The sequence below is a fragment of the Mytilus californianus genome, unplaced genomic scaffold, assembly GCF_021869535.1.
Source record: "Mytilus californianus isolate M0D057914Y unplaced genomic scaffold, xbMytCali1.0.p SCAF_7, whole genome shotgun sequence".
NCBI classification, from domain to species: Eukaryota; Metazoa; Mollusca; class Bivalvia; order Mytilida; family Mytilidae; genus Mytilus; species Mytilus californianus.
In genome coordinates this window covers 90,346,313-90,371,761 of record NW_026262723.1, presented here as the reverse complement: position 1 = coordinate 90,371,761, position 25,449 = coordinate 90,346,313, and the positions used below count along the sequence as shown (strand labels likewise).

The 25,449-nt window shown below is 32.7% G+C and overlaps 1 protein-coding gene and 1 long non-coding RNA gene across 11 annotated transcripts in view; one reads left to right on the top strand and one right to left on the bottom strand.

Annotated features, from left to right (window-relative positions):
• Positions 1-5,599: 5,599 nt before the first annotated feature.
• Positions 5,600-25,449, bottom strand: part of LOC127708648 (WD repeat-containing protein 49-like) — a 71,699-nt gene continuing 51,849 nt past the window's right edge. For 9 of the 10 annotated variants that reach the window (XM_052213696.1, XM_052213697.1, XM_052213694.1 and 6 more), the window contains 15 exons: positions 24,665-24,931; positions 22,517-22,708; positions 21,907-22,170; positions 21,327-21,491; positions 20,747-20,899; positions 19,004-19,188; positions 18,552-18,692; positions 18,090-18,226; positions 17,038-17,183; positions 16,471-16,641; positions 15,618-15,699; positions 11,088-11,245; positions 9,447-9,551; positions 8,811-8,960; positions 5,600-7,197 (listed from right to left, as the gene is read on the bottom strand). In XM_052213696.1, coding sequence (XP_052069656.1) covers positions 6,943-7,197; positions 8,811-8,960; positions 9,447-9,551; positions 11,088-11,245; positions 15,618-15,699; positions 16,471-16,641; positions 17,038-17,183; positions 18,090-18,226; positions 18,552-18,692; positions 19,004-19,188; positions 20,747-20,899; positions 21,327-21,491; positions 21,907-22,170; positions 22,517-22,708; positions 24,665-24,931 — 2,571 coding nt within the window. In that variant the 3' untranslated portion in view covers positions 5,600-6,942. The remainder of the gene's footprint in view (positions 7,198-8,810; positions 8,961-9,446; positions 9,552-11,087; positions 11,246-15,617; positions 15,700-16,470; positions 16,642-17,037; positions 17,184-18,089; positions 18,227-18,551; positions 18,693-19,003; positions 19,189-20,746; positions 20,900-21,326; positions 21,492-21,906; positions 22,171-22,516; positions 22,709-24,664; positions 24,932-25,449) is intronic. The other variant, XM_052213695.1, reaches the window with a different exon arrangement.
• Positions 11,366-12,756, top strand: LOC127708760 (uncharacterized). The gene is made up of 3 exons (XR_007985366.1): positions 11,366-11,390; positions 11,879-12,183; positions 12,609-12,756. It is a non-coding gene; the product is annotated as an uncharacterized LOC127708760 (long non-coding RNA).

The following is a 25,449-nucleotide window of genomic DNA, read 5'->3' as shown; positions in this document are numbered from 1 at the left end:
AATCAAGTAGATGTCTACTTTGGTTATCTCGTCCCACATCACTTAACTTAGGGTGTTAGACCATTGCTGAAAGCCATATAATCAAGTAGATGTCTACTTTGGTTATCTCGTCCCACATCACTTGACTTAGGGTGTTAGACCATTGCTGAAAGCCATATAATCAAGTAGATGTCTACTTTGGTTATCTCGTCCCACATCACTTGACCTAGGGTGTTAGACCATTGCTGAAAGCCATATAATCAAGTAGATGTCTACTTTGGTTATCTCGTCCCACATCACTTGACTTAGGGTGTTAGACCATTGCTGAAAGCCATATAATCAAGTAGATGTCTACTTTGGTTATCTCGTCCCACATCACTTGACTTAGGGTGTTAGACCATTGCTGAAAGCCATATAATCATGTAGATGTCTACTTTGGTTATCTCGTCCCACATCACTTGACTTAGGGTGTTAAGACCATTGCTGAAAGCCATATAATCAAGTAGATGTCTACTTTGGTTATCTCGTCCCACATCACTTGACCTAGGGTGTTAGACCATTGTTGAAAGCCATATAATCAAGTAGATGTCTACTTTGGTTATCTCGTCCCACATCACTTGACTTAGGGTGTTAGACCATTGCTGAAAGCCATATAATCAAGTAGATGTCTACTTTGGTTATCTTGTCTCATTTCGCTTAACTTAGGGTGTTAGACCATTGTTGAAAGCCATATAATCAAGTAGATGTCTACTTTGGTTATCTTGTCTCATATCACTTAACTTAGGGTGTTAGACCATTGCTGAAAGCCATATAATCAAGTAGATGTCTACTTTGGTTATCTTGTCTCATATCACTTAACTTAGGGTGTTAGACCATTGCTGAAAGCCATATAATCAAGTAGATGTCTACTTTGGTTATCTTGTCTCATATCACTTAACTTAGGGTGTAAGACCATTGCTGAAAGCCATATAATCAAGTAGATGTCTACTATAGTTATCTTGTCTCATTTAGGGTGTAAGACCATTGCTGAAAGCCATATAATCACATAGATATCTACTTTGGTTATCTTGTCTCATATCACTTGACGACTTAGGGTGTTAGACCATTGTTGAAAACTGTAGAATCACATCCAGGGATATTTAGGTTATCTTGTGCTATATCACTTGATATACTGCTGCTTGACCATTGGTGAAAGCCATATTATCATGTAGATGTCTACTTTGGTCTTTCGTCTAATATCACTTTACTTAAGAGTTTTGGACCATTGTCAAAAGCCATATTATCACATAGATGTCTAATTGGTTATCTTGTGTTAATACCTGTGTCGCTTAAGGCGAGAGCAGATCTAGTAACTGTTCTAATCCACCCATCCATCCATCCTTGGATAGAAAACTTTTATTTTCTTGGCTTCTAATTGAAAGGAATGATTTTATTATTATACCCCCTCTTTAAAAAAGTGGGGATATACTGTTTTACCTCTGTCTATCCGTCCGTCCGTCCGTCAGTCCCATGAATATTTTACGTGGCATCTTTCTCAGTAACTACATCATAAGGATTTCGGAAATTTGGTTTCAGAGGTTATATAAGTCAGCTGTACCCTGTGATGCGTTTTCAGATTCATCACTCAACAACTTCCTGTTTACCGAACACTTACATCATTTTACACATGACATCCAAGTAGTTGAAAATTTTTCGTCACATTTATCTCAGGAACTACATTACAAGGATTTCTGAAAATTGGTTTCAGGGTTTATACGAGTCAGCTATACTGTGTGATACATTTTCAGATTCATCACTCAACAACTTCCTGTTTACTGAAAACACTTACATTTGGGCGGGGGTATCATCAGTGAGCAGTAGCTCGCAGTTTCACTTGTTTTTGGTCTGCAACTTGATTATGATGAGTTGTACCTTGTTAGCACCTGTTTACATCTGCCATGCAGACACTTCCTGTTTGCAGATAGTTTGAAATTTTACAACACTCATTGTACAGGAAAACTTCTTCAACAGTTTTCTTGCCTTCAATGAAATGATCAGTTATGCATCAGTGTACATGCAACCTCAATCAATTACAATCAGCAATGCAGGTCCAGACCCAGTATTGGTCTTCTATCACTTAACTTGGACCATTATTGAAAAGCGTATAATCAAGTAGATGTCTACTTTGGTTATCTTGTCTCATTTCACTTTACTTAGGGTGTTAAGACCATTGTTGAAAACCGTATAATCAAGTAGATGTCTACTTTGGTTATCTTGTCTCATTTCACTTAACTTAGGGTGTTAAGACCATTGTTGAAAACCGTATAATGACATCCAGGGATACTAAGGTTATCTTGTCTCGTATCACTTGACTTGGGGTGTTAGACCATTGCTGAAAGCCATATAATCATGTAGATGTCTACTTTGGTTATCTTGTCTCATATCCCTTAACTTAGGGTGTTAGACCATTGCTGAAAGCCATATAATCAAGTAGATGTCTACTTTGGTTTACTTGTCTCATATCACTTAACTTAGGGTGTTAGACCATTGCTGAAAGCCATATAATCAAGTAGATGTCTACTTTGGTTATCTTGTCTCTTATCACTTGACTTGGGGTGTTAGACCATTGTTGAAAACCGTGTAATCAAGTAGATGTCTACTTTGGTTATTTTGTCTCATATCACTTGACTTAGGGTGTTAGACCGTTGTTGAAAACTGTATAATCAAATCCAGGGATACTTAGGTTATTTTGTTTCATATTACTTGTTGTAAGGGTGCTTGACCATTATTGAAAACCATATAATCACATAGAAGTCTGGTTTTCTTATTTTATCTTACTTTTCCTCCTAGGGACTGCTTGTTATACTAAACTGACTGAAACCAGAAGAGCCTGAATTGTCAGAAAGGCTTTGTAAGGATATAAACAATGATTTATGCCGACTGATGACCTCGAAGGCTTCCTTCTTTTCATGAATGATCATGAAAAATTTACTGAGAAGTATCTTGGGTTGCCATTATATAGTACAATTTCACATTTCTACCTCCAAAGTCTAAATTGTCGGCTTACATGAATTGTTAATATAAATGTGTGTTTATCTGTTCACTTTCCTGAACATGTAAATTCTAAACAAATCTGTTTGGTATTCTTGTTAGATTGCTTTACCACTGACAATTAACTTGTTTACTTATATTCATAATAACCAGAAACCATACAAGTTCAACTCATTTGTATCTGTACACATCCAGTCTGCCTTTAAAGAGCATTAAGTTACTCTGTAGGAACACCATCTCTCCCTCATATCTTACTCAAGAGATCCTTTATTATCATTGCATCAATTTGTACCAGTACATGGCATAGACTGACTATCATTGCTTTACAAATTGTACCAGTACATGGCATAGATTGTCTATCATTCCTATACAAATTGTACCAGTACATGGCATAGATTGTCTATCATTGCTTTACAAATTGTACCAGTACATGGAGTAGATTGTCTATCACTGCTTTAAAAATTGTACCAGTACATGGTGTAGATTGTCTATCATTGATTTACGAGTTGTACCAGTACATGGATGGATGGATAGCTGTTTAGCATCCAGTGGCAAATTAAATACATATTCAGGACTAGAACATGATAATATCATATGACTATAGACCCTGCTTTGTACTAGATTGACAGATTGAGGAATTTGAGCTGGATTTTTAACGTGCTAGTTCGTCTTTGTACTAGATTGACATATTGAGGAATTTGAGCTGGATTTTTAACGTGCTAGTTCGTCTTTGTACTAGATTGACATATTGAGGAATTTGAGCTGGATTTTTAACGTGTTAGTTCACAAAGTAAAAGTTTGCAAGAAGACATGTCACCCCACCTGGACAAATTATTCCAACTCCATGCCAACCGTCTTTGCTCTTACTACTAAATGCAGTGTGCTAAGAAGAGAAGCAGAAAATATCTTCCCAAAAAAGAGATAATTGTAAAAGAAAAAATGTTCCATTATACAAGATCTACAAAGCAGTCAAATTTCAGAAATGGTTGGTGGACTCTTTATAAGTGTAGTTGGCCTTAAATGACAATTTTTACCAACATATTGTATTTTTTTGTCTTTTCTCTTAAAAACTGAAATAGATAGATCAAACTAAAAATAGCAAAAATGATCAGCAAGACAAGATATACATATAAGTCAAAGATAGCCCAAATTGTTGGTCGACTCCTTACAGGAGTTATTGCCCTTTAATGACAATTTTACCCATTTTTTTGGGGGGGTATTTTGGGCAACAATTAAAACACATGTAGATAGAAACTGTAAACAGTAAAAATGATCAGCGAGACATGAACAACAAAAAAGACTTTTTATGAATTATATTCTAGTCTACAATGTTGGAGAGTGACCATAGTTGATGATGCATATAGATCCAGGTGAGCAACACTGGCTCATTAGAGTTTTATCTGGTTTTTCCTTTTCCTGTTTTCTAAAGGATGCATTTAAATCGAAAGTCCGATATTGAAGTACTTAAATAGTTCTACGAATTTTCTTTATAACATCCATAACATAAACTCATTGAACAGCACTTACCTGCCGTCCTTCAATTAACCTTAGTTTTAATGGCAAATTATCTTAAATGAATGTGATCTTACATAGTCATTTTAAAAAAAGCATAAATGAAATTTTTTATGTGGTACAAATGAAAATTTTGATTTTTTTTTTCTTTCAAATTGGCGCAAATGCCATACGCCCTTGTTTATCAAATGTTAAGTTGTTATTTTGATTAGGTCATTCATTTCCCTTTCAAAATATACTAGAAAGATGATGCAAAACAAAGAAAACTTGTCGAATATGAAAATTAATTTTATTTTCTGAATTGCTTTTATGTTTGTCATGTTTGAAGCAAATTTAAAATCATGTATTCACTAGATTTCGAGCCAAATGTGGGCCTTATTCCCACTATTCTTAATGGACATTGAGAAAAGATTGATAAATCCTTTAGCAACGAATGCTTTTTATCTGAAAACTTAACAGTGAAAAGTTTTTATTCCACTGTTTAAACATATTGATAGTTTATTCAATATTTGATTGGTTGAGACTATCCCACGTGTCATTGAACAAATCTTCATATTCCATTCTGAGGATCATATTCCCCTCTGAAATGTCGGGATTACTTCGTGCGACGTTACGCGCGGTTAATGTACATAACGTTTCGAATTTCTTATTCTTCTTAAAATACTGGCGATAGCAAAAATCATTATCATGTTCAAAATTATTTCAGACGATAAAACAAAAAGACTTATAATTAAATTTTGATCCTTACTGTTTATCAATGGGTATGTCGTGTTTAGTTTGACTTACAAAAACAAGCGGATAAGAAAAAAATGTATGCAAAATAATATTTAATGTATTGATAGTAAACAAAGCATAGGCAGTGGAATAAAACATTCATTTCCCTTTGCCTCAGGAGATATGAAGATTTGTTCACCCTCGAAAAATCATATTTCCCTCGGGCAGAGCCCTTGTGAAATATGAATATTCTTGGGTGAACAAATCTTCATATCTCCCTCCGGCACGGGAAATAAATGTATAATATACAACTGGAATTACATATTTATTTTTTAAACATAAGGAATGATTAATAAGGCAGATGTTAGTTCCAAATTTTTATTATCAAGAATATTTTTTATATGTATAACCATAAATCACAACCAAGTAAAATAAAACCGAATTCATCCCAATATGGCACAAATAACATGGACGGATGATACTGTATATAAAAATATCTCAGAACAATATTAAAGTAATAGTGAATTGTCTATCACAGGACAGATTTCATAAACTGGCATATAACACATATTGTAATGCTTGTTTTACATCTATTGAATAATTACTGTTTTAAAGGACGGATATTGATTTACTATTTAATACTGGATTTTTATTTGCTTAATTTCACTTGAAATTTTACAATCTGATAAAAAAAAACATTTCATTTTTTTTTTACCAAAACAAAAAATCATAATGATCAGAAATATATCAGAAAAATCTTATAAAATAATTCACAACATAAATACACGGTAGCTACTATAAAAAATTCAAATAATTTTATTGGAATTTGTACATTGGTGGATAATAAGGCTACATTAATTTATAAATGCATGTAGCGCATGAAAGAATTATGTGTGGTGGACAAGTTAGTCTGTTCTTACACATAGATCCATGTTCTTTTATTTTGCATAAGATGGCAATTGCTACAGATCAATGTTCTTTTATTTTGCATAAGATGGCAATTGCTACAGATCCATGTTCTTTTATTTTGCATAAGATGGCAATTGCTACATATCCATGTTCTTTTATTTTGCATAAGATGGCAATTGCTACAAATATGTATTGGAACAAACTGAAGACCTGTTACAAAATAATCAAATTTATATCACCAAGAAAGCACAGTATAGTATACTACTCACAATGAAATGAATACAAAATATATGTCACAGATATACTGGTTAACATAAGTTTTCTCCCTTTATACAATGAGATTTTTCAAGATCATATCATACATAGTTTTCATACACAGTTTGACATCTCTAAGAATAAACCTATATATAAATAAATTTTGAGCAATACTAACAATAGTTTAGGAAAAAAGACCTTTTATATCAGTAGAAATAATTTCCTCAACTCTGACCTTTGACCATTTGCCAAATAAAATTACATCTGTTCAGTGTTTATTAACAGGTCATAATTTTGAGCTACAACCCTAATGTTTTTATAAGGACTACTTTATTTATAAACTTTTCATCTATCAAACAATTCAACACCACATTTGTTGTTACTGCTAACTTATTTTCTTGCTTTTGACCCCCATTCTCCCAAAAATAAATAAAAGTTACTTATAATAGTTTTCTTGGAAGAAAACCTAAACACACATAATTTGTTTAGCCTTATTATGAAACACAAGAACATTGAAAGACACAGGTGTAAATGAAAATATTCTCATAAAATTGTGTTATTTTTCTTAAAGGGTGGTGTAACTCTCACTACAGATCTTCTACCATGTGAAGTTTGTGATTTTTCCGGTAAATTTGTTTTAGTTAATTTCTTTTTCTCAGTGTCAACTGTGGGAGTGTCCATACTTCCTAATGAGAAGTCAAACTGTAAAAGTAGATCATCAGTCATGGCTGTGATTCCTCTTTCTAACATCTGCTGACTTAATGGAAGATTGGTAGGGAGGCAAGACTCATTTATGTCCTGAAAATAAATAAATATTATTATTATTCAGCAAATAATTAGTCTAACTGATCAAACCTATTAGGTGTAAAGTTTTTAATAATGTAAAAATTTTAACTTAAGAATGTGACATCACACCTTTGGAGTTTCCATCCAAGGAGATAATGGCCAAGGGTCTTCAGGAATTCAGCAATTTTTCCATTTGTAAAGCAGCATTACTCTAAAACAGTAAAAGTGACGCAACCCAAATTCAAACTTGATCTGTGCTTTGTGGTAATAAGCATTGTATATACGTTTCATAACATTTGGTTGAGGCAAACTAAATTTAGAGAACGAAAAACAAATTTTGGGACTTGAGACTGACAAGGGTAACACTTAATGCCCAGTCTGCTGGGGCTGGGGGATAAAAACACAGACCAGACGTGGCAGGGTATTTATACATTCCTAACAAAAAAACCACAAAGTACAGATCTGAGAGTACTCATAATAATTGACAGCTAGTTCAAAGCCAATAACAACTAATAAAAAAATCATGTATCTAAGACTAAAACTAAAACTAGACTGTTATAAATTCAGACACAATTGCAATTTGTTTTATCAAATCAAACTGTACAACTGGTTAGAAAATTGTGCAAACTCCTCATTTAGAGGGCCAGTAAAGTCATCAGTGTTGTAGTGCAAGAGCACTTTCAATCCTATCAGGACAGCATCTTTACTGTAATTTAGTGTAAGTTGGGGATGTTTAACGTCCTACACTGATACTTAATGCTCTGAGTCAATTGTAAAGCTCAATTTCTATATATATCAATCGTAGTCATATGAAAAAAAAGTAAGGTAGTAACAGTTGAATCACTATAAAACTGACAAATGTAGTCCTTTGAATTATACCATATGAAATATCATTTTTGTTTACAAGTTATAGAGTTCTCTTTAGAGTAAAATTTAAAATACTAAGTCAAATACATTTTTATCTAAAGTGTGTTATCATGAAGATGCAAAGGGAGATAACCCAGTCTAATATCTATTTCATATACAAAAAAGGGGGGTGTATAATTTCAAATTATCTCCCATGGAAACTTATATTTTATTGAATATTTCTGGTTTTAATTGAAATTAGGCCAATTTTTAATAAAGAAAGATGATATTTTACAAGTAAATAGTATTAAAGCTTAAATTTGACAGTTATAAAGCAATTAAAAAATTACTAAATTTTGAATTAATTACACCATTGCAATTGGGTCAGAATTCTAAAGGAACTGCAATTGTTGAATAGAAACACTTACAGTGAAGTCACAGTTATAATGATTAACACAATTTGCTATTACTTCAACAACATGGCACATAGTTATATTGAAAACTGAAGTAGATATAAGTAATACTTAAGCCAATAACTATTTCCCTAAATTAAATCACATACTATATAAAATCAATTTACTGCTTTTCCCAAGTATCCAGCAAGTTGTGAACCAAAAACACAGTATGGATGGAATGTAGTTAAAGACATAATACCTAGACTATTGGACATGTAATGCTTGTGTGGAAGGGAGCTCCAGTTGACTTTTGGATCACATGACTGGCAAGTTATAGAAAAATTGTATTGCAGATTATTTCTACTATGCAATCAATTAACAAACCTTCGTTTGAACTGCCTGGAAAGGAGAACAAATTTTGCCATATCTCATGGTAGATTTGAAATCAATTTCTTCTCCAAACTTTTTACGTCGTTCTTTCCTAGCTTCCTTGACATTTTGTAAGTGTTGTGTTACTCTTGCACCTAATATTGTCTGAAAAATATTTTTTTTTCCCTCATCAATATATTGTTGAATATAATTTGCAGTGGACTCTAGAGAAAACAGAGGTAATTGTGCTTAAAATACTGTTATACATAGGGCTATAAAAATAACTCAATGACTTTTCATTATCATATTGCATTTTCTTTTTCCATTTTAACCACTGGATTGTAATATGTATACTGGCAGGAAACTAATAAACAATGAAAATTTTACATACAAGGAACACTTGCCATTGAAATAAAGGGGCAACATTGCTATTCAAAAAAAAATTAAACAGCATATAAAAAATAATTTTATCATCGCCGTACAGTGTTGAATCATAAAATATTATTTGTCCTTTCAGAGTACAATGTATTGTTTTTGTCTAATGTGCAATGTGCATTTTGAAGATATATACAAATGATCTTTACAATATTGTGAAATATATGAGTCTCACTAAAATGTGGCAAAAACAAATATGTGACATATTCAAAATACCTTTGACCTTTCACCCAGTGCAAATGTCTGTGCCCTGATTTTAAGGTTAGGTGCTAAAATACTGCTATCTGTTGGGTCTTCAGTGATGTCACCATTAACAATGGACTGTGTGCATGTACAAAAAAGAAAACTGATGATCAAAAAGCTTATGACTATGACAAGAGGCCAACTACAGTATCTAATTAGTTTAAAGAAAATGTAAATTCAATCTACTGGTTTTCTAAAAATTCTGTTCTACATGGAAAGTGAAAATTCTGATAGTTAAATATCTGTAAAAAAATATTGTGACATCAAACTTGTGAAAGTCTTACTTGTTTACGGGATTCCTTCAAGATAAAATCAATAATCTAAATGACAAGTATTCTGAGAGTAATGCAGCTGCAAAAATGTATCCTGCTACAGTAGCTGCAGCAATATCATTTTTTTTCATTGTTGGGAGGGGGTAGGAAGGAGGAGTAATGGTGGAAACAGAACTTATACAGGCATAATTAATCAAAAACATCTGAAACTTCTCATAACATGCCATAGATAAAAAAAAAACTAACATCTCTATCATGTACAAAATTGTATGGAAAACTAAAGTGTAACAGACAGATCGCATGTAAAGAATTTTAAGTCCCATGTCATTGCTGGTAGGTGATAAAAACAATTTTATTTCTACTACTATAAAAATTATGTACTTATTGATAGTCTTAACATAAAGATAAGGAGATGTGGTATGATCACCAACGAGACAACTATCCACCAGTGACCAAATAATGAAGATACAAGAATTATAAGTTACCTTACAGCCTTCCACAATGAGGAAAACCCATACTGTATAGTTATTTATATAAGCCCCCTCCCCACTTAAAAACGATTCAAACAAGAAAACTAACGGCCTAATCTATAACAATACAATTTACGAAAAACAAATATGGCAGAAATGTATAAAAGTGTTGTTCGTTTGCTTTTTGTGTGTTTTATGCTGTGCATGTACTGATTTTGTGTCATGGATGGATACCCTTTATTCTTTGTTTTTCTATTATGAAACAAATTCAACCACTAAATTACAGGATCCTGACTTAGGACAGGCCCATAAAGAATGTGGCGGAGTTATGTTTTTTAGTTAATTGTTGCAATACATGATGCAGTTTTTCTTAAATTCCAAATTTTTAGTAAATATTTCAAATAGCTAACAGTGACTCCATTATTGAGATGCTCAATGTAATTCCTTTTTTTCCATTTCATTGTGGTGAATGATCCAATTTAGAACTTGGGTCACACTGACCTAAATTTTGTTCATTAATTGCCTGGGTCATGATTTGAAAAAATACAAATGAAGTCACCTTTGATTAATAACATCAACAGCTGAGAAAGTGGCAGTTTTCCAAAGTATTAAAAATAAATGGAGAATGTGTCCATGGGACACAGATGATGCTTGCGCTTGCATATAACATTATAAAGGGCATAACTCCAGAACGGTAAAAGTGACGCCCTCAAAATTGAACTTGATTTGAGTTTTGTGGTAATATTAAGCATTTGTGTATAAGTTTCATAATATTTGGTTGAGGCAAACTAAAGTTAGAGAATGGAAACCAATTTCGGGACGTACGTACAGGGGGGGCATAAAAAACTATGTAAACTATATGCATGTCTTACCTCTCTATCTTTCATGATAACATCTACATTCACATCTGCTTCAGCGTCTTTACTCAGTGTTTTACTCTTCTTCAGGTCAGTGTTAATAAAAGATTCATTGTCATTTATACTTTTCTTACTTTCTGTTTCACTTTTATCTGATATGTTGTCACTTTTATCTGGAATACATATGAATGAGAAGGTAAGTTTCATCTTTGGTTATTGAACAGGACAGGGGGTCTGGAATACAGATGAATGAGAAGTTAAGTTTCATCTTTGGTTACTGAACAGGACAAGGGGTCTGGAATACAGATGAATGAGAAGGTAAGTTTCATCTTTGGTTACTGAACAGGACAAGGGGTCTAGAATACAGATGAATGAGAAGTTAAGTTTCATCTTTGAATACTGAACAGGACAGGGGGTCTGGAATACAGATGAATGAGAAGTTAAGTTTCATCTTTGAATACTGAACAGGACAGGGGGTCTGGAATACAGATGAATGAGAAGGCAAGTTTCATCTTTGGTTACTGAACAGGACAGGGGGTCTGGAATACAGATGAATGAGAAGGCAAGTTTCATCTTTGGTTACTGAACAAGACAGGGGGTCTGGAATACAGATGAATGAGAAGGCAAGTTCCATCTTTGGTTACTGAACAGGACAGGGGGTCTGGAATACAGATGAATGAGAAGTTAAGTTTCATCTTTGAATACTGAACAGGACAGGGGTTCTGGAATACAGATGAATGAGAAGGCAAGTTTCATCTTTGGTTACTGAACAGGACAGGGGGTCTGGAATACAAATGAATGAGAAGGTAAGTTTCATCTTTGGTTATTGAACAGGACAGGGGGTCTGGAATACAGATGAATGAGAAGTTAAGTTTCATCTTTGATTACTGAACAGGACAGGGGGTCTGGAATACAGATGAATGAGAAGGTAAGTTTCATCTTTGGTTACTGAACAGGACAAGGGGTCTGGAATACAGATGAATGAGAAGTTAAGTTTCATCTTTGGTTACTGAACAGGACAAGGGGTCTGGAATACAGATGAATGAGAAGGTAAGTTTCATCTTTGGTTACTGAACAGGACAAGGGGTCTGGAATACAGATGAATGAGAAGGTAGGTTTCATCTTTGGTTACTGAACTGGACAGGGAGTCTGGAATACAGATGAATGAGAAGGCAAGTTTCATCTTTGGTAATTGAACAGGACAGGGGGTCTGGAATACAGATGAATGAGAAGGTAGGTTTCATCTTTGGTTACTGAACTGGACAGGGGGTCTGGAATATAGATGAATGAGAAGGCAATTTTCATCTTTGAATACTGAACACGACAGCGGGACTGGAATACAGATGAATGAGAAGGCAATTTTCATCTTTGAATACTGAACAGGACAGGGTGTCTGGAATACAGATGAAGAGTAGGCAAGTTTCATCTTTGGTTACTGAACAGGACAAGGGGTCTGGAATACAGATGAAGAGTAGGCAATTTTCATCTTTGAATACTGAACAGGACAGGGGGTCTGGAATACATATGAATGAGAAGGTAAGTTTCATCTTTGGTTATTGAACAGGACAGGGGGTCTGGAATACAGATGAATGAGAAGTTAAGTTTCATCTTTGGTTACTGAACAGGACAAGGGGTCTGGAATACAGATGAATGAGAAGGTAAGTTTCATCTTTGGTTACTGAACAGGACAAGGGGTCTGGAATACAGATGAATGAGAAGTTAAGTTTCATCTTTGAATACTGAACAGGACAGGGGGTCTGGAATACAGATGAATGAGAAGTTAAGTTTCATCTTTGAATACTGAACAGGACAGGGGGTCTGGAATACAGATGAAAGAGAAGGCAAGTTTCATCTTTGGTTACTGAACAGGACAGGGGGTCTGGAATACAGATGAATGAGAAGGCAAGTTTCATCTTTGGTTACTGAACAGGACAAGGGGTCTGGAATACAGATGAATGAGAAGTTAAGTTTCATCTTTGAATACTGAACAGGACAGGGGGTCTGGAATACAGATGAATGAGAAGTTAAGTTTCATCTTTGAATACTGAACAGGACAGGGGGTCTGGAATACAGATGAATGAGAAGGCAAGTTTCATCTTTGGTTACTGAACAAGACAGGGGGTCTGGAATACAGATGAATGAGAAGGCAAGTTTCATCTTTGGTTACTGAACAGGACAGGGGGTCTGGAATACAGATGAATGAGAAGTTAAGTTTCATCTTTGAATACTGAACAGGACAGGGGGTCTGGAATACAGATGAATGAGAAGTTAAGTTTCATCTTTGAATACTGAACAGGACAGGGGGTCTGGAATACAGATGAATGAGAAGGCAAGTTTCATCTTTGGTTACTGAACAGGACAGGGGGTCTGGAATACAGATGAATGAGAAGTTAAGTTTCATCTTTGAATACTGAACAGGACAGGGGGTCTGGAATACAGATGAATGAGAAGGCAAGTTTCATCTTTGGTTACTGAACAGGACAGGGGGTCTGGAATACAGATGAATGAGAAGGTAAGTTTCATCTTTGGTTACTGAACAGGACAAGGGGTCTGGAATACAGATGAATGAGAAGTTAAGTTTCATCTTTGTTTACTGAACAGGACAAGGGGTCTGGAATACAGATGAATGAGAAGGTAAGTTTCATCTTTGGTTACTGAACAGGACAAGGGGTCTGGAATACAGATGAATGAGAAGGTAGGTTTCATCTTTGGTTACTGAACTGGACAGGGAGTCTGGAATACAGATGAATGAGAAGGCAAGTTTCATCTTTGGTTACTGAACAGGACAAGGGGTCTGGAATACAGATGAATGAGAAGTTAAGTTTCATCTTTGTTTACTGAACAGGACAAGGGGTCTGGAATACAGATGAATGAGAAGGTAAGTTTCATCTTTGGTTACTGAACAGGACAAGGGGTCTGGAATACAGATGAATGAGAAGTTAAGTTTCATCTTTGTTTACTGAACAGGACAAGGGGTCTGGAATACAGATGAATGAGAAGGTAAGTTTCATCTTTGGTTACTGAACAGGACAAGGGGTCTGGAATACAGATGAATGAGAAGGTAGGTTTCATCTTTGGTTACTGAACTGGACAGGGAGTCTGGAATACAGATGAATGAGAAGGCAAGTTTCATCTTTGGTAATTGAACAGGACAGGGGGTCTGGAATACAGATGAATGAGAAGGTAGGTTTCATCTTTGGTTACTGAACTGGACAGGGGGTCTGGAATACAGATGAATGAGAAGGCAATTTTCATCTTTGAATACTGAACACGACAGCGGGACTGGAATACAGATGAATGAGAAGGCAATTTTCATCTTTGAATACTGAACAGGACAGGGTGTCTGGAATACAGATGAAGAGTAGGCAAGTTTCATCTTTGGTTACTGAACAGGACAAGGGGTCTGGAATACAGATGAAGAGTAGGCAATTTTCATCTTTGAATACTGAACAGGACAGGGGGTCTGGAATACAGATGAATGAGAAGGCAAGTTTCATCTTTGGTTACTGAACAGGACAGGGGGTCTGGAATACAGATGAATGAGAAGGCAAGTTTCATCTTTGGTTACTGAGCAGGACAGAGGAGAGGTAAGTTTCAATTCAGATGATGATATGTAAATAAGATGTATCACATGTGATTGGTCTTGCTATTTCTGACAGAAAATTTTAAATACATTTTGGTTTACTCATCACAGAAAAGGTACCATGAGATTATGTACAATAATATGAAGCTATATAATTTTTACCAATCTTTCCTTAAGTTCTATTAAAATTATGGTTTACTCCAATGCTATAGATTTCGAAAAACATGATTCTACTAGAATAAAATCTTGTTGTAAGCATGTTATGTGAAATTTCTGAGAAGACCACAGAGTGACATAAAAAAAGACTAAAAATTGTAAATTTGTTGTCTAAATTGGTTGTATTTAATGAGTTCAGAATCCTGGTTTTACTGAAGATGCAATAATTGATGAAAATACTTACAAAATTACACTTATTTCAAAAATATTTCTTACAAAGTGAGCGTTACTTTGCAAGCATTTAAAATCCTTTACTTCTGTAATTTATCATTGTTAGTGATATACTCCATCATAAACTTTTAAATAAACTCTTAGATCACTACTTTGAATTTTTGGTCATTTTGTTAGTTGTTTTTTGCTTATTTTTGATCTGTTGAGTCTAGCCCTTTTCAACTTATTTTCACAACTTTTTCTACATTTGTTTTATTCTGTTACACCACTGTTCCAGGTTAGATGAGGGTTAATTGCTCACCAACATGTCAAACCCTGTCACAAACTTTATGTCTCTTTCCAAAGCCTGTTGTTCAGCAGCTGCACTTGGTTACCGTCTACCATTTTTGCTTTGTTTTATGTTAATTTTAATCAGGGCATTAGTCCTTAAGGTGACCTGCAGTTGTTTACAACCTTGTCCTTCGGTTTTTGGTGGATATTTGTCTCATTGTCATTCATACTGCATTTCCTTATTTTAATATTAGCAATAAAGTCTGTCCAGGATACTGATTATATTTCCTAAAGAATGGCGTTACCTGAATTACTTGACGAGTTCGTAGTCCAAGGTGTCCTTGGGTGCATCCAAGTCATAGGGTTCTTTAAATTCCAGGATTTTTTCTAGAAAAAATAAATCAAACCATTATGAGAGAGATTGCAAGCTGATATATTTTTAGTAAGTCATTGCTGTTAAAATTGAAGCTGATAAATAAGTATAACAAAAATACAGAACTCCAAGGTAAATAAATAAAAAGGTGGAAGTTTATAAAAACTGACAAAATCAAATTTTAGACTTTATCAACCAACAGAACGAACGAAAAACAACTGTCATATCCCCGACTTGGTACAGACATTTTCCAAAGAAAATTGTGGGTTAAACCTCTGGTCATATTTTTATTCTATAAAAATTTAGTGTGAAATACAATTTTTCATAAAATATTTAAGAAAAGAAAAATTAATAATTGGCGAGGACAGGTAATCAAATTTGTCATAAAGATCCATGTGAGAAATTCTAATACCAATTTTTTTGGTATATTTTGAAAATTTAGATTTTTAGAGCAAATGACATATTCTGTCATATCAAGTGGTGTTTTGTTAAGTCTTAATGGAGATTAGGCGAATTTTTTACTGTCCCAGGCTGTAGAACTTGTGGTTAATCATGATATCGGTAAAGGAATAAATCTACAACATCAGGGTCATAGTTTTTTTTTATCAGAAATTAAATACATGTTTATGAATCGACATTTAACACTTAATTTATCTCCTAAACTAACACATTTTCAATTCAAAATATCAATCATTCCTAAATGTTTGCCTTTGAAAACAAACATATCTTAAGAAACTTTCAGTACATTGAATTACTAATTTAATTAGTTAAATGTATAAAGTTACCTGGCCAAAAGTACCAACATAATGTCCCTCAATTGTCCAAAGTCTGGCAGTTTTATCTGTTGATGCTGTGACTAAATATTCTCCAGTCTCATGGAGTATGTACTCTATACTGACAATTGGTGAATCATGTGCTTTCCACTGCTCTAGTAAGGGAGGTGGAGATTTAATTCTCTGTAATTCAAATACAAGCAAATTATAGTATTCATTGGGCTCATATAGCTAATCCTCAATTCATTGAAATTTTTCAAAATTATTTTCTACAAAGTGAAGTATTGAACCTCCAACCTATTTTTATCGCCCTTCGTCAATTTAGCAGGGAAAAAAAGACTGTTGTCAATTGGAGCACATTTTGGGGGGGATTTTAGAATTTTGTAATAGCAATAAACACCTTAAGTTATTATCCATTGATTTATGATTAATCACTACCAAGTTTTTGACCAAATATAAATAAATTCTGTTCAGAAGTACTTGAGAAATGTGTGACAAATATATTTTTAGACAAACAGATGCGATAACAGATGGACAGAAGGATAAACAAGTGCAATATAATTAAATTATTTACAGTACCCTTTCTTCTGCCTTTGTACAGTAATTCTTTATATCCCAAATTTTGATATTTCCTTGCGTATCACTGGTAAAAAGTCTGTCATTATCTTGATCTGTACACATGGATAAAACTGATTCATCTTTGTCATCAGGGGCATAAAAATAACCTGAAATAATAATAATAGGTCATATGACTTCTACATTTGTACACATGGATAAAACCGATTCATTCTTGTCATCAGGGGCATAAAAGTGACCTTAAATAATAAAAGTGCATGTGACCTCTGGATGACTCAATCTTCTTATCTGAAGAAAAGAATTAACTTTAAAATATAAACCTTGTTATCTAAACCATTGAGATAACCCCTGTCGATCAGTACATATGAACAAAACAGATACAGTTTTGTCCTTTGGAATATAGAAATAACCTGGATAATAATAACTAGAACTATGCATGAACTCACAAAAGCACATCCCAGTCCCCTAAATCCAATTATCTCCCCTTTTACATTTGGGACCAGGATTATATTCCTTTTAGCATAAGTTCAGAAAGTGTTCTACAACTGTGTGAAGTTTCATCAATATCCATCCAGCTGTCGAGAAACTATAACCATCTCCTCCTTAACACGAAGGACAATGATTATATTCCTCTATGGGTCATCAATGATATCTATGAGAATCAGAATATATATTGTTTATCAATGATATCCGAAAATAAAAGAAATATATATTGGTCATAAATGATATCTGATATTTTGAGACGTTGTAAAATTTATGACTAATCCATTTGTCATTTTGATCAATAAAATTTTAACTTATAATAAATAAGTAAATCAGAAATATATATTGGTCATCAAAGATATCTGAGAAAACCAGTCATTTTCAAGCTAATCTTGATTTTTGTGACCAAGCTTTGAGTATAAATGATATCTCAGAGAACTAGTCATTTTGAAGCAAAGTACTCCACATTTCAAAGACCTTTAAAGTCAGGAAACTGCCTTCCAGTAGTCTTCCTTCAGCAGAGAAAATGTGGTCTTAAGTTATGTAAATTAAGACGAAATACTGATACTGACCTATTTGTTGTTTTGTACCATATAATGACCACCAAAATATATTGCCTGCCTCACTAGATATCAGCTGTGCACCATCCGACTGTCTCAATGGTACTCTTGTCTTAAGGAACAATACCTTATCTACAGGAGCTGACTGTCTAAAATCATACAAATACAATAAGAATTGTACAAAGACATACATGCTAAAATTTTATGAAGCCAACTTAAATGAATAACACTAGAACCAAATGCATTCAAGTTAAGTGTTTAACCATTCAATCATAAAAAAGGTGTTTGTATTGACCAAATGAAAATGCTTCACTCAATGACAGATACCTGAACACTACAATCATTGAATTGATTTTATTTTTACCAATGATCACACAAATAAAATTAGCATTAATTACTCACTGTTACCATGAAATAATTTATGACTTGAATCAAATGAAATATCTACAAATATTTCAAAAATGTTCTACTCACCCTTGAGGAAGTCTGTGACCCCTTCGATGTCTTGAGTTTGGACGTGAATTTGGTCGTGATCGTGGAAGATGTCCATTTTGTGTTGATTGGTTACTACTTAAATTACTAGTTTGACTAGTTAAAAATTCTATTGCTTTAGAGCTGAAATATTAAATGTTAATCTATACTTTTACTTAGTTTACTTGAACAAATTCAGAGGGGAAGCAAAATTAAAAGATTATCTAAAGTTCCAAAAGAAGGTTTATTAATATCATTTTATTAGAATTGAGAATAGAAATTAGTCTATCTACAAATCACAATCTGTGCTTCATATTTTAAACATTAATTCTTATAATAATTTTGTATTTTTTTATAATTATCATAAGAATTTCAAATTTATACATTTAATCAAGATCAAAGATCAATCATAAAGAGAGCTTAAGAAATTAATTTCTGACACTATTCACACATACATGTCAGATGGCTGTCCTTGTCTTAAACGTAAATATATTTTCTCGGTTTCTAAATTCCACACACATAATTCCCCATCATATCCTGCCGATGCCATGAAATGTGGATGACAATGATCCAAGGTCAAAATGTCATCTTTGTGAATCTGTCCACCTTTCCAGTGGGAGTTAGGAGCAATGTAAGTGTTCTGAAAAATGACAGTGATTAAATTAGATAGTAAGTGTAGAATGGCATTATTTCTTATTAGTAGTTAAAACTACTTTGAGCTTGCCTTCAGTAACTTTAATCATTCTTTAATACTAAATATAATTGTTATTTATTTGTGTTATTGTTCTATATTATACTGTTATTTATTTGTGTTTGTGTACTATATTATACTGTTATTTATTTGTGTTTGTGTTCTATATTATACTGTTATTTATTTGTGTTGTTATTTATTTGTGTTTCTATACTATATTATACTGTTATTCATTTGTGTTTGTGTTCTATATTATACTGTTATTTATTTGTGTTGTTATTTATTTGTGTTTCTATACTATATTATACTGTTATTCATTTGTGTTTGTGTTCTATATTATACTGTTATTCATTTGTGTTTGTGTTCTATAATATACTGTTATTTATTTGTGTTGTTATTTATTTGTGTTTCTATACTATATTATACTGTTATTCATTTGTGTTTGTGTTCTATATTATACAGTTATTTATTTGTGTTTGTGTTCTATATTATACTGTTATTTATTTGTGTTTGTGTTCTATAATATACTGTTATTCATTTGTGTTTGTGTTCTATATTATACTGTTATTCATTTGTGTTTGTGTTCTATAATATACTGTTATTTATTTGTGTTTGTGTTCTATAATATACTGTTATTTATTTGTGTTTGTGTTCTATATTATACTGTTATTTATTTGTGTTTGTGTTCTATATTATACAGTTATTTATTTGTGTTTGTGTTCTATATTATACTGTTATTTATTTGTGTTTGTGTTCTATATTATACAGTTATTTATTTGTGTTTGTGTTCTATATTATACTGTTATTTATTTGTGTTTGTGTTCTATAATATACTGTTATTTATTTGTGTTTGTGTTCTATATTATACTGTTATTTATTTGTGTTTGTGTTCTATATTGTACTGTTATTTATTTGTGTTTGTGTTCTATATTATACTGTTATTTATTTGTGTTTGTGTTCTATATTATACTGTTATTTATTTGTGTTTGTGTTCTATAATATACTGTTATTTATTTGTGTTTGTGTTCTATATTATACTGTTATTTATTTGGGTTTGTGTTCTATATTATACTGTTATTTATTTGTGTTTGAGTACTATATCTGTTATTTATTTGTGTTTGAGTACTACATTATACTGTTATTTATTTGTGTTTGAGTACTACATTATACTGTTATTTATTTGTGTTTGAGTACTACATTATACTGTTATTTATTTGTGTTTGAGTACTACATTATACTGTTATTTATTTGGGTTTGTGTACTATATTACACTGTTATTTAAAAGATAAGTCCTTTATCTGTATTGCTTTATTGTATATTTGTAATGTAAGTTTTGTTAATCTACTAATATAAAAATAAGGAGATGTGGTATAATTGCCAATGAGACAACTATCCACCAAAGTTCAAATGGAAGTGGATGTAAGAAAGTATAGGCAACTGTACAGCCTTCAACAATGAGAAAGTCCATTGTTAATTTCAGAGTATACAAATGCTTAAACAAACTTACATCAGGATCTGAATCATCATATACTGTGATTTTCCTACTCCAACCAACAGCTATAATCATTTTCATGTCCACAAGGGGCAGAATCCCTGTCACCTCAGCCTCCTCCTCTGGTTCTAATTTATGTAAATTATGACCATTCTGAAAGTTCCAAACCTTATAAAAAGAAAAATTTTGGTAAGTACATGACATTCAGAATCTTTCAACAAATTAAAGTACAAATTCAACAGTTTTCGGTATTAAATGACCAATATTAAGACAGTAACTGAACAGTTCTTCAGTAATTTCCTTATAAATTACCTGAATTAACTTTTTCCTTTTTGCAGCAATATCCGTAAAGCATAAAACGTGAAATATTTCTCATCATATTCTTTATATTTACACTTTCATAATAAAATACATGTATGCTAAAGAAAATGCTATGGATAGCAAAGTGTTACATATCCAAACACAAATTAAAAAAAAAAAACTGGAGAAATGCTGTAGATCCCCATCCAAAGCACATGATAGGTCTGTTTGCAGAGTATCATGAAAAAGTATATTCCTATTTCCAGTCATTAGTTACCCTTATGACAATACAAACCTTAATGGTTCCATTCCTAGCTCCTGTTATCAGTCTTCTCCAGGATTCATCAAAAACCATACACGTAATCTCTTCATTGCCATGAGCATTGGAAAATACAATAGATTTATTACCACTCTCTAATTCCCATACAGCAACATGGGAGGAATCACATCCAGTTACAACCTGAGTAACAAACAGATAAATACAGAATTATTTCACAAATAAAGTTTATCATTTCTTTTGTTACTTATGGCTCTTTATATCCATGGACTATTCCATTTTCTCTTAGTTTTTTTCACAATATAATTCAAATTTTATTTCTGCTGTAATTCTTCAGAATGCTCTCATTCGTTTCTTAGTCAAATTGTGTAAAAAAAAATTACTGAACTCAAAACTCTTGCGTTTGATTACCTGTTTTTCTTCTGATGAAAGTATGTACATGTATTAAAGTATTAAATAATGACTTTTAGCCTTAATGTGCATAAACTATTGCTAGACAATTTACCTATATACACTAAAAATATGTTTTTTCCCATTGTAATTACAATAATTACACCTGAATAGTATGTGTATTGTGAGTGGTTAATTTGTACAATACCTGTTTAAAGAAAGGATTATAAATTGCTCCACAGAGCTGTGTATCATGAGTGACTGTGTGTGTTGTTGTCGGTTGACTTGAACGTCCAAGTTTCAACATGCCAATGTAATCATTACATGTGACGAGCAGAGCATCTTGGGGAGAACATTGAAGATGAATAGGAAACTCTCCATGTTCTGGCATTCTACCATGTATACTATTGGGAAACTTGAGGCCCACTGTCTGTAGACAGGACTGTTCCTTAATATCCCACACTTTTACTACCTACAATACATGAAATACACAGGTATTTAAAATGTCAAGTTAGAACTGAAATTATTTAAATTTTTTTGTAAAAAATTACAGAGGTATAGTTTTTACTTAAAAGACAATTAATCTTTCTCATTTTTGTTTTCAATTCACGTCAGTGGATGATTGTTTAAGATATACTGCAAATTTTTAAGTTATTGTGTTTTTCACTAATTTTTGTCAAACAATATGACAGGGTATTCATTGCATTTATAAACACTCCAATTTAAATCTATGTCAGTAATGATCTATTTTTGGCCAACATGCATTTAATGGTTAAAAAAAACAGTAAATTCCGGCAAACACCAGATAAGTTACTTACAGCATCTTTAGAATAACTGAAGACTTGCTCTAATGCTTCATGTATCTTGACCCCTATAACTCCGACAGCATGACCTTCCAATATTGACATGGGTTTGGTTGGTACATACTGGTTCCAAAGTCGAACAAGATGGTCTAAACTTCCAGTAACTAACAAGTTCAGGTTCTTATTAAAGTCAAAACACTCTACTCCCTACAATATAAACAAGTTCAGATTCAAGTAAAAACACTCTACTCCCTACAATATAAGCAAGTTCATGTTCTTGTTAAAGTTAAAACACTCTTCCCCAATTGTAGTCAAGAAAAAAAATCGAAAACACCAAATGCTGAAATATGAAGCAGGGTTATATTTTTCAACAAAATCCTTTTTTTTTTCTTTGAGAGATAATTATAATGATAAGTAATTAGAGGAGGATTTCAGTTGTTTTGTTTCATGATGCAGGGCAACATCTTTAAATACACAAAATAGTGCAGGAAAATCCAAAGATTTAAAAATTAAACTTTATATGGTCTAAAAGTTTTTGTTATCTTACAATGTGATTATTAACCAGTTACCATCAGAAATATTGCAACTGTCTGTATGAAGATTTTTACCAAAAAATATAACAAAAAAGAACTATAGGCTCTGTGTGGTTCATCTGGATCTATGTGCATCTTCAACATTGGCCACACTGCAACAATGTAGACTAGAATATAATTTATTTGTTGATCATGTCTTTGTTGACAATTTTTGCTTTCTTTTACAGTTACTCCCTATCTTCTATAATTTTTGCCCAAAAAGAAAAGAGTAAAAACAAATCTTCATTTAATAGCAAATTTCCTTTAAACAGTCCACTGAATTTCGGGTCAAGTAGGATAAATGGTACTGTAGTTCCATCGGAAGAACAGAGGATTAATTCGGTTTAAATTAAGAAGTAAATCGTTTTATATGTACATAAGTTGACAGACTAACAGGTCTACAGGTTGACACTAGAAAGGTTGACAAGTGTGAAAGTTGACAGGTTGACAAGTGTTAAGGTGGACAGGTTGACAGGTTGACATGTTGAAAGGTCGACAAGTGAAAAGGTCTACAGGTTGACAAGTGTTATGGTTAACAGGTTGACATGTTGACAGGTTGAATTTTACAATTCAGTTTCTTAACCTTTTTATTAAGTCTTGACTTATAACTGTCTACCTGTTGACCTGTCAGCCTGTCGACTGTCAACCTGTTAACCATTATTACAGTTTTCATTTCTCACCGTCAAATTGTCAACCTGTCGACTTGTCGACCTGTCTACCAGTCACCAATAATACTATTTTACACTATATAAATTCTTTCAAATAGTCAACCTGTCGACTTGTCAACAATAATTTCAATTTTAACTGTATTAAATTTTCAACTTGTCAACCTGTCAACCTGTCAACCTGTCAAATTTATTATAAAAGCCGGAACTATTGTACCGTATATCCTACTTGAGCCAAAATTTCAGCTATATTGACCTATTTGTAGATCTTGTCTTGATCATCATTTTTGCTGTGTACAGTTTTTTTTTATCCACCAAAGTTTTTCCCAACAATTTCAGCCATGATTACACATTTTTAGATCTTGTCCTGCTGGTCATTTTTGCTGTTTTAAGTTCCATTCATCTATTATTGTTTTCAAGATACTAGACAAATAAGCAAAAAAATTGCTTAAAATCTTCCTTTACGGGTAATAACTTCTACAAGCAGTCAACAGACAATTTTGGCCATGTTGATTTATTTGTAGATTTTGACTTGCTGATCATTTTTGCTATATAAATTCCTTTTTATCTATTCTAGCTTTCAAGAAAATAGGCAAACACCCCAAAAAATGTCATTTAAGATGACTTATCTACAGATCTTGGCTTGTGGATCATTTTTGCTATCTAAAATTTCATTTATAACAGTTTTCAAAACAATAGGTAATAGCACAAATTAAAATCATAAATTAAGGGCAATAACTTCTACAATGAGTCAACCGACAATTTCTGAAATGTGAACCTATTTATAGATCTTGCTAATCATTTTTGCTATTCAAAGTTTCTCTGTATCAATCATTATTTTCCGAAAAGGAAAAAATGAAAAAAATTGCAAAATTCATAATTAAAGGGAAAAAACTCCTATAAGAAGTTGTCTGACAGTTACTTACCTTGTCTATGTTAAACACATATTCCTTGAACACTTTATCTGTAAATTCTTTTGATTCGTTCTGATAACTAGTAACATTAGCAATGACGAGGGATCTATTAGAACTACTAGTTGATGAAATGATACTATTTTTATCTGGGATGTATCTGACTTGTCTGACAGCATTAGGAGGGACTCGTGGTTTCTCATGGTACATTTTATCATACAGTACATATTTCTTCATATCATCTTTATCTTTGTCCTCTCTGTCTTGATTGATGGCTACTTTCTGTCAATCAAATATCAGACAAAATTTTAGTTTTAAATCATTAATACATATAATGATTTGCTGAATAATATACTGTAAATTCAGAAATTATTGCCTGCATTTATTATTGCGATTTTTGAAAAATTAACAACAAAAATGAGAGTTTAACTATTGCGAATTTTGGAAAAGCAACATACAGATATATGTATTTGATATCAGAATGCGAGTTTTTATTATTGCGATACTCAAGTAGTTGCGTTATTCGCATTTATAAAAACCTCGCAATAATTTCTGAATTTACAGTAAATATTTTTCCTACTTTTGATAATGTTTTATGACTATATTTTATATTGTAAAGTCAGAAACTTATGCATGCATTTATTGTAGCAATTGTTGAACAATGGACAAAAATGTCAGATTAATAATTGCCATTTCAGAAAATGGTGTATACAAGCAATGCAAAAAATGAGAGTTTTGATTTTTTCTTAACTTATCCTGTCTCAATTTTCCCATAATAAAAACAAGATTTGAAAGTCAAG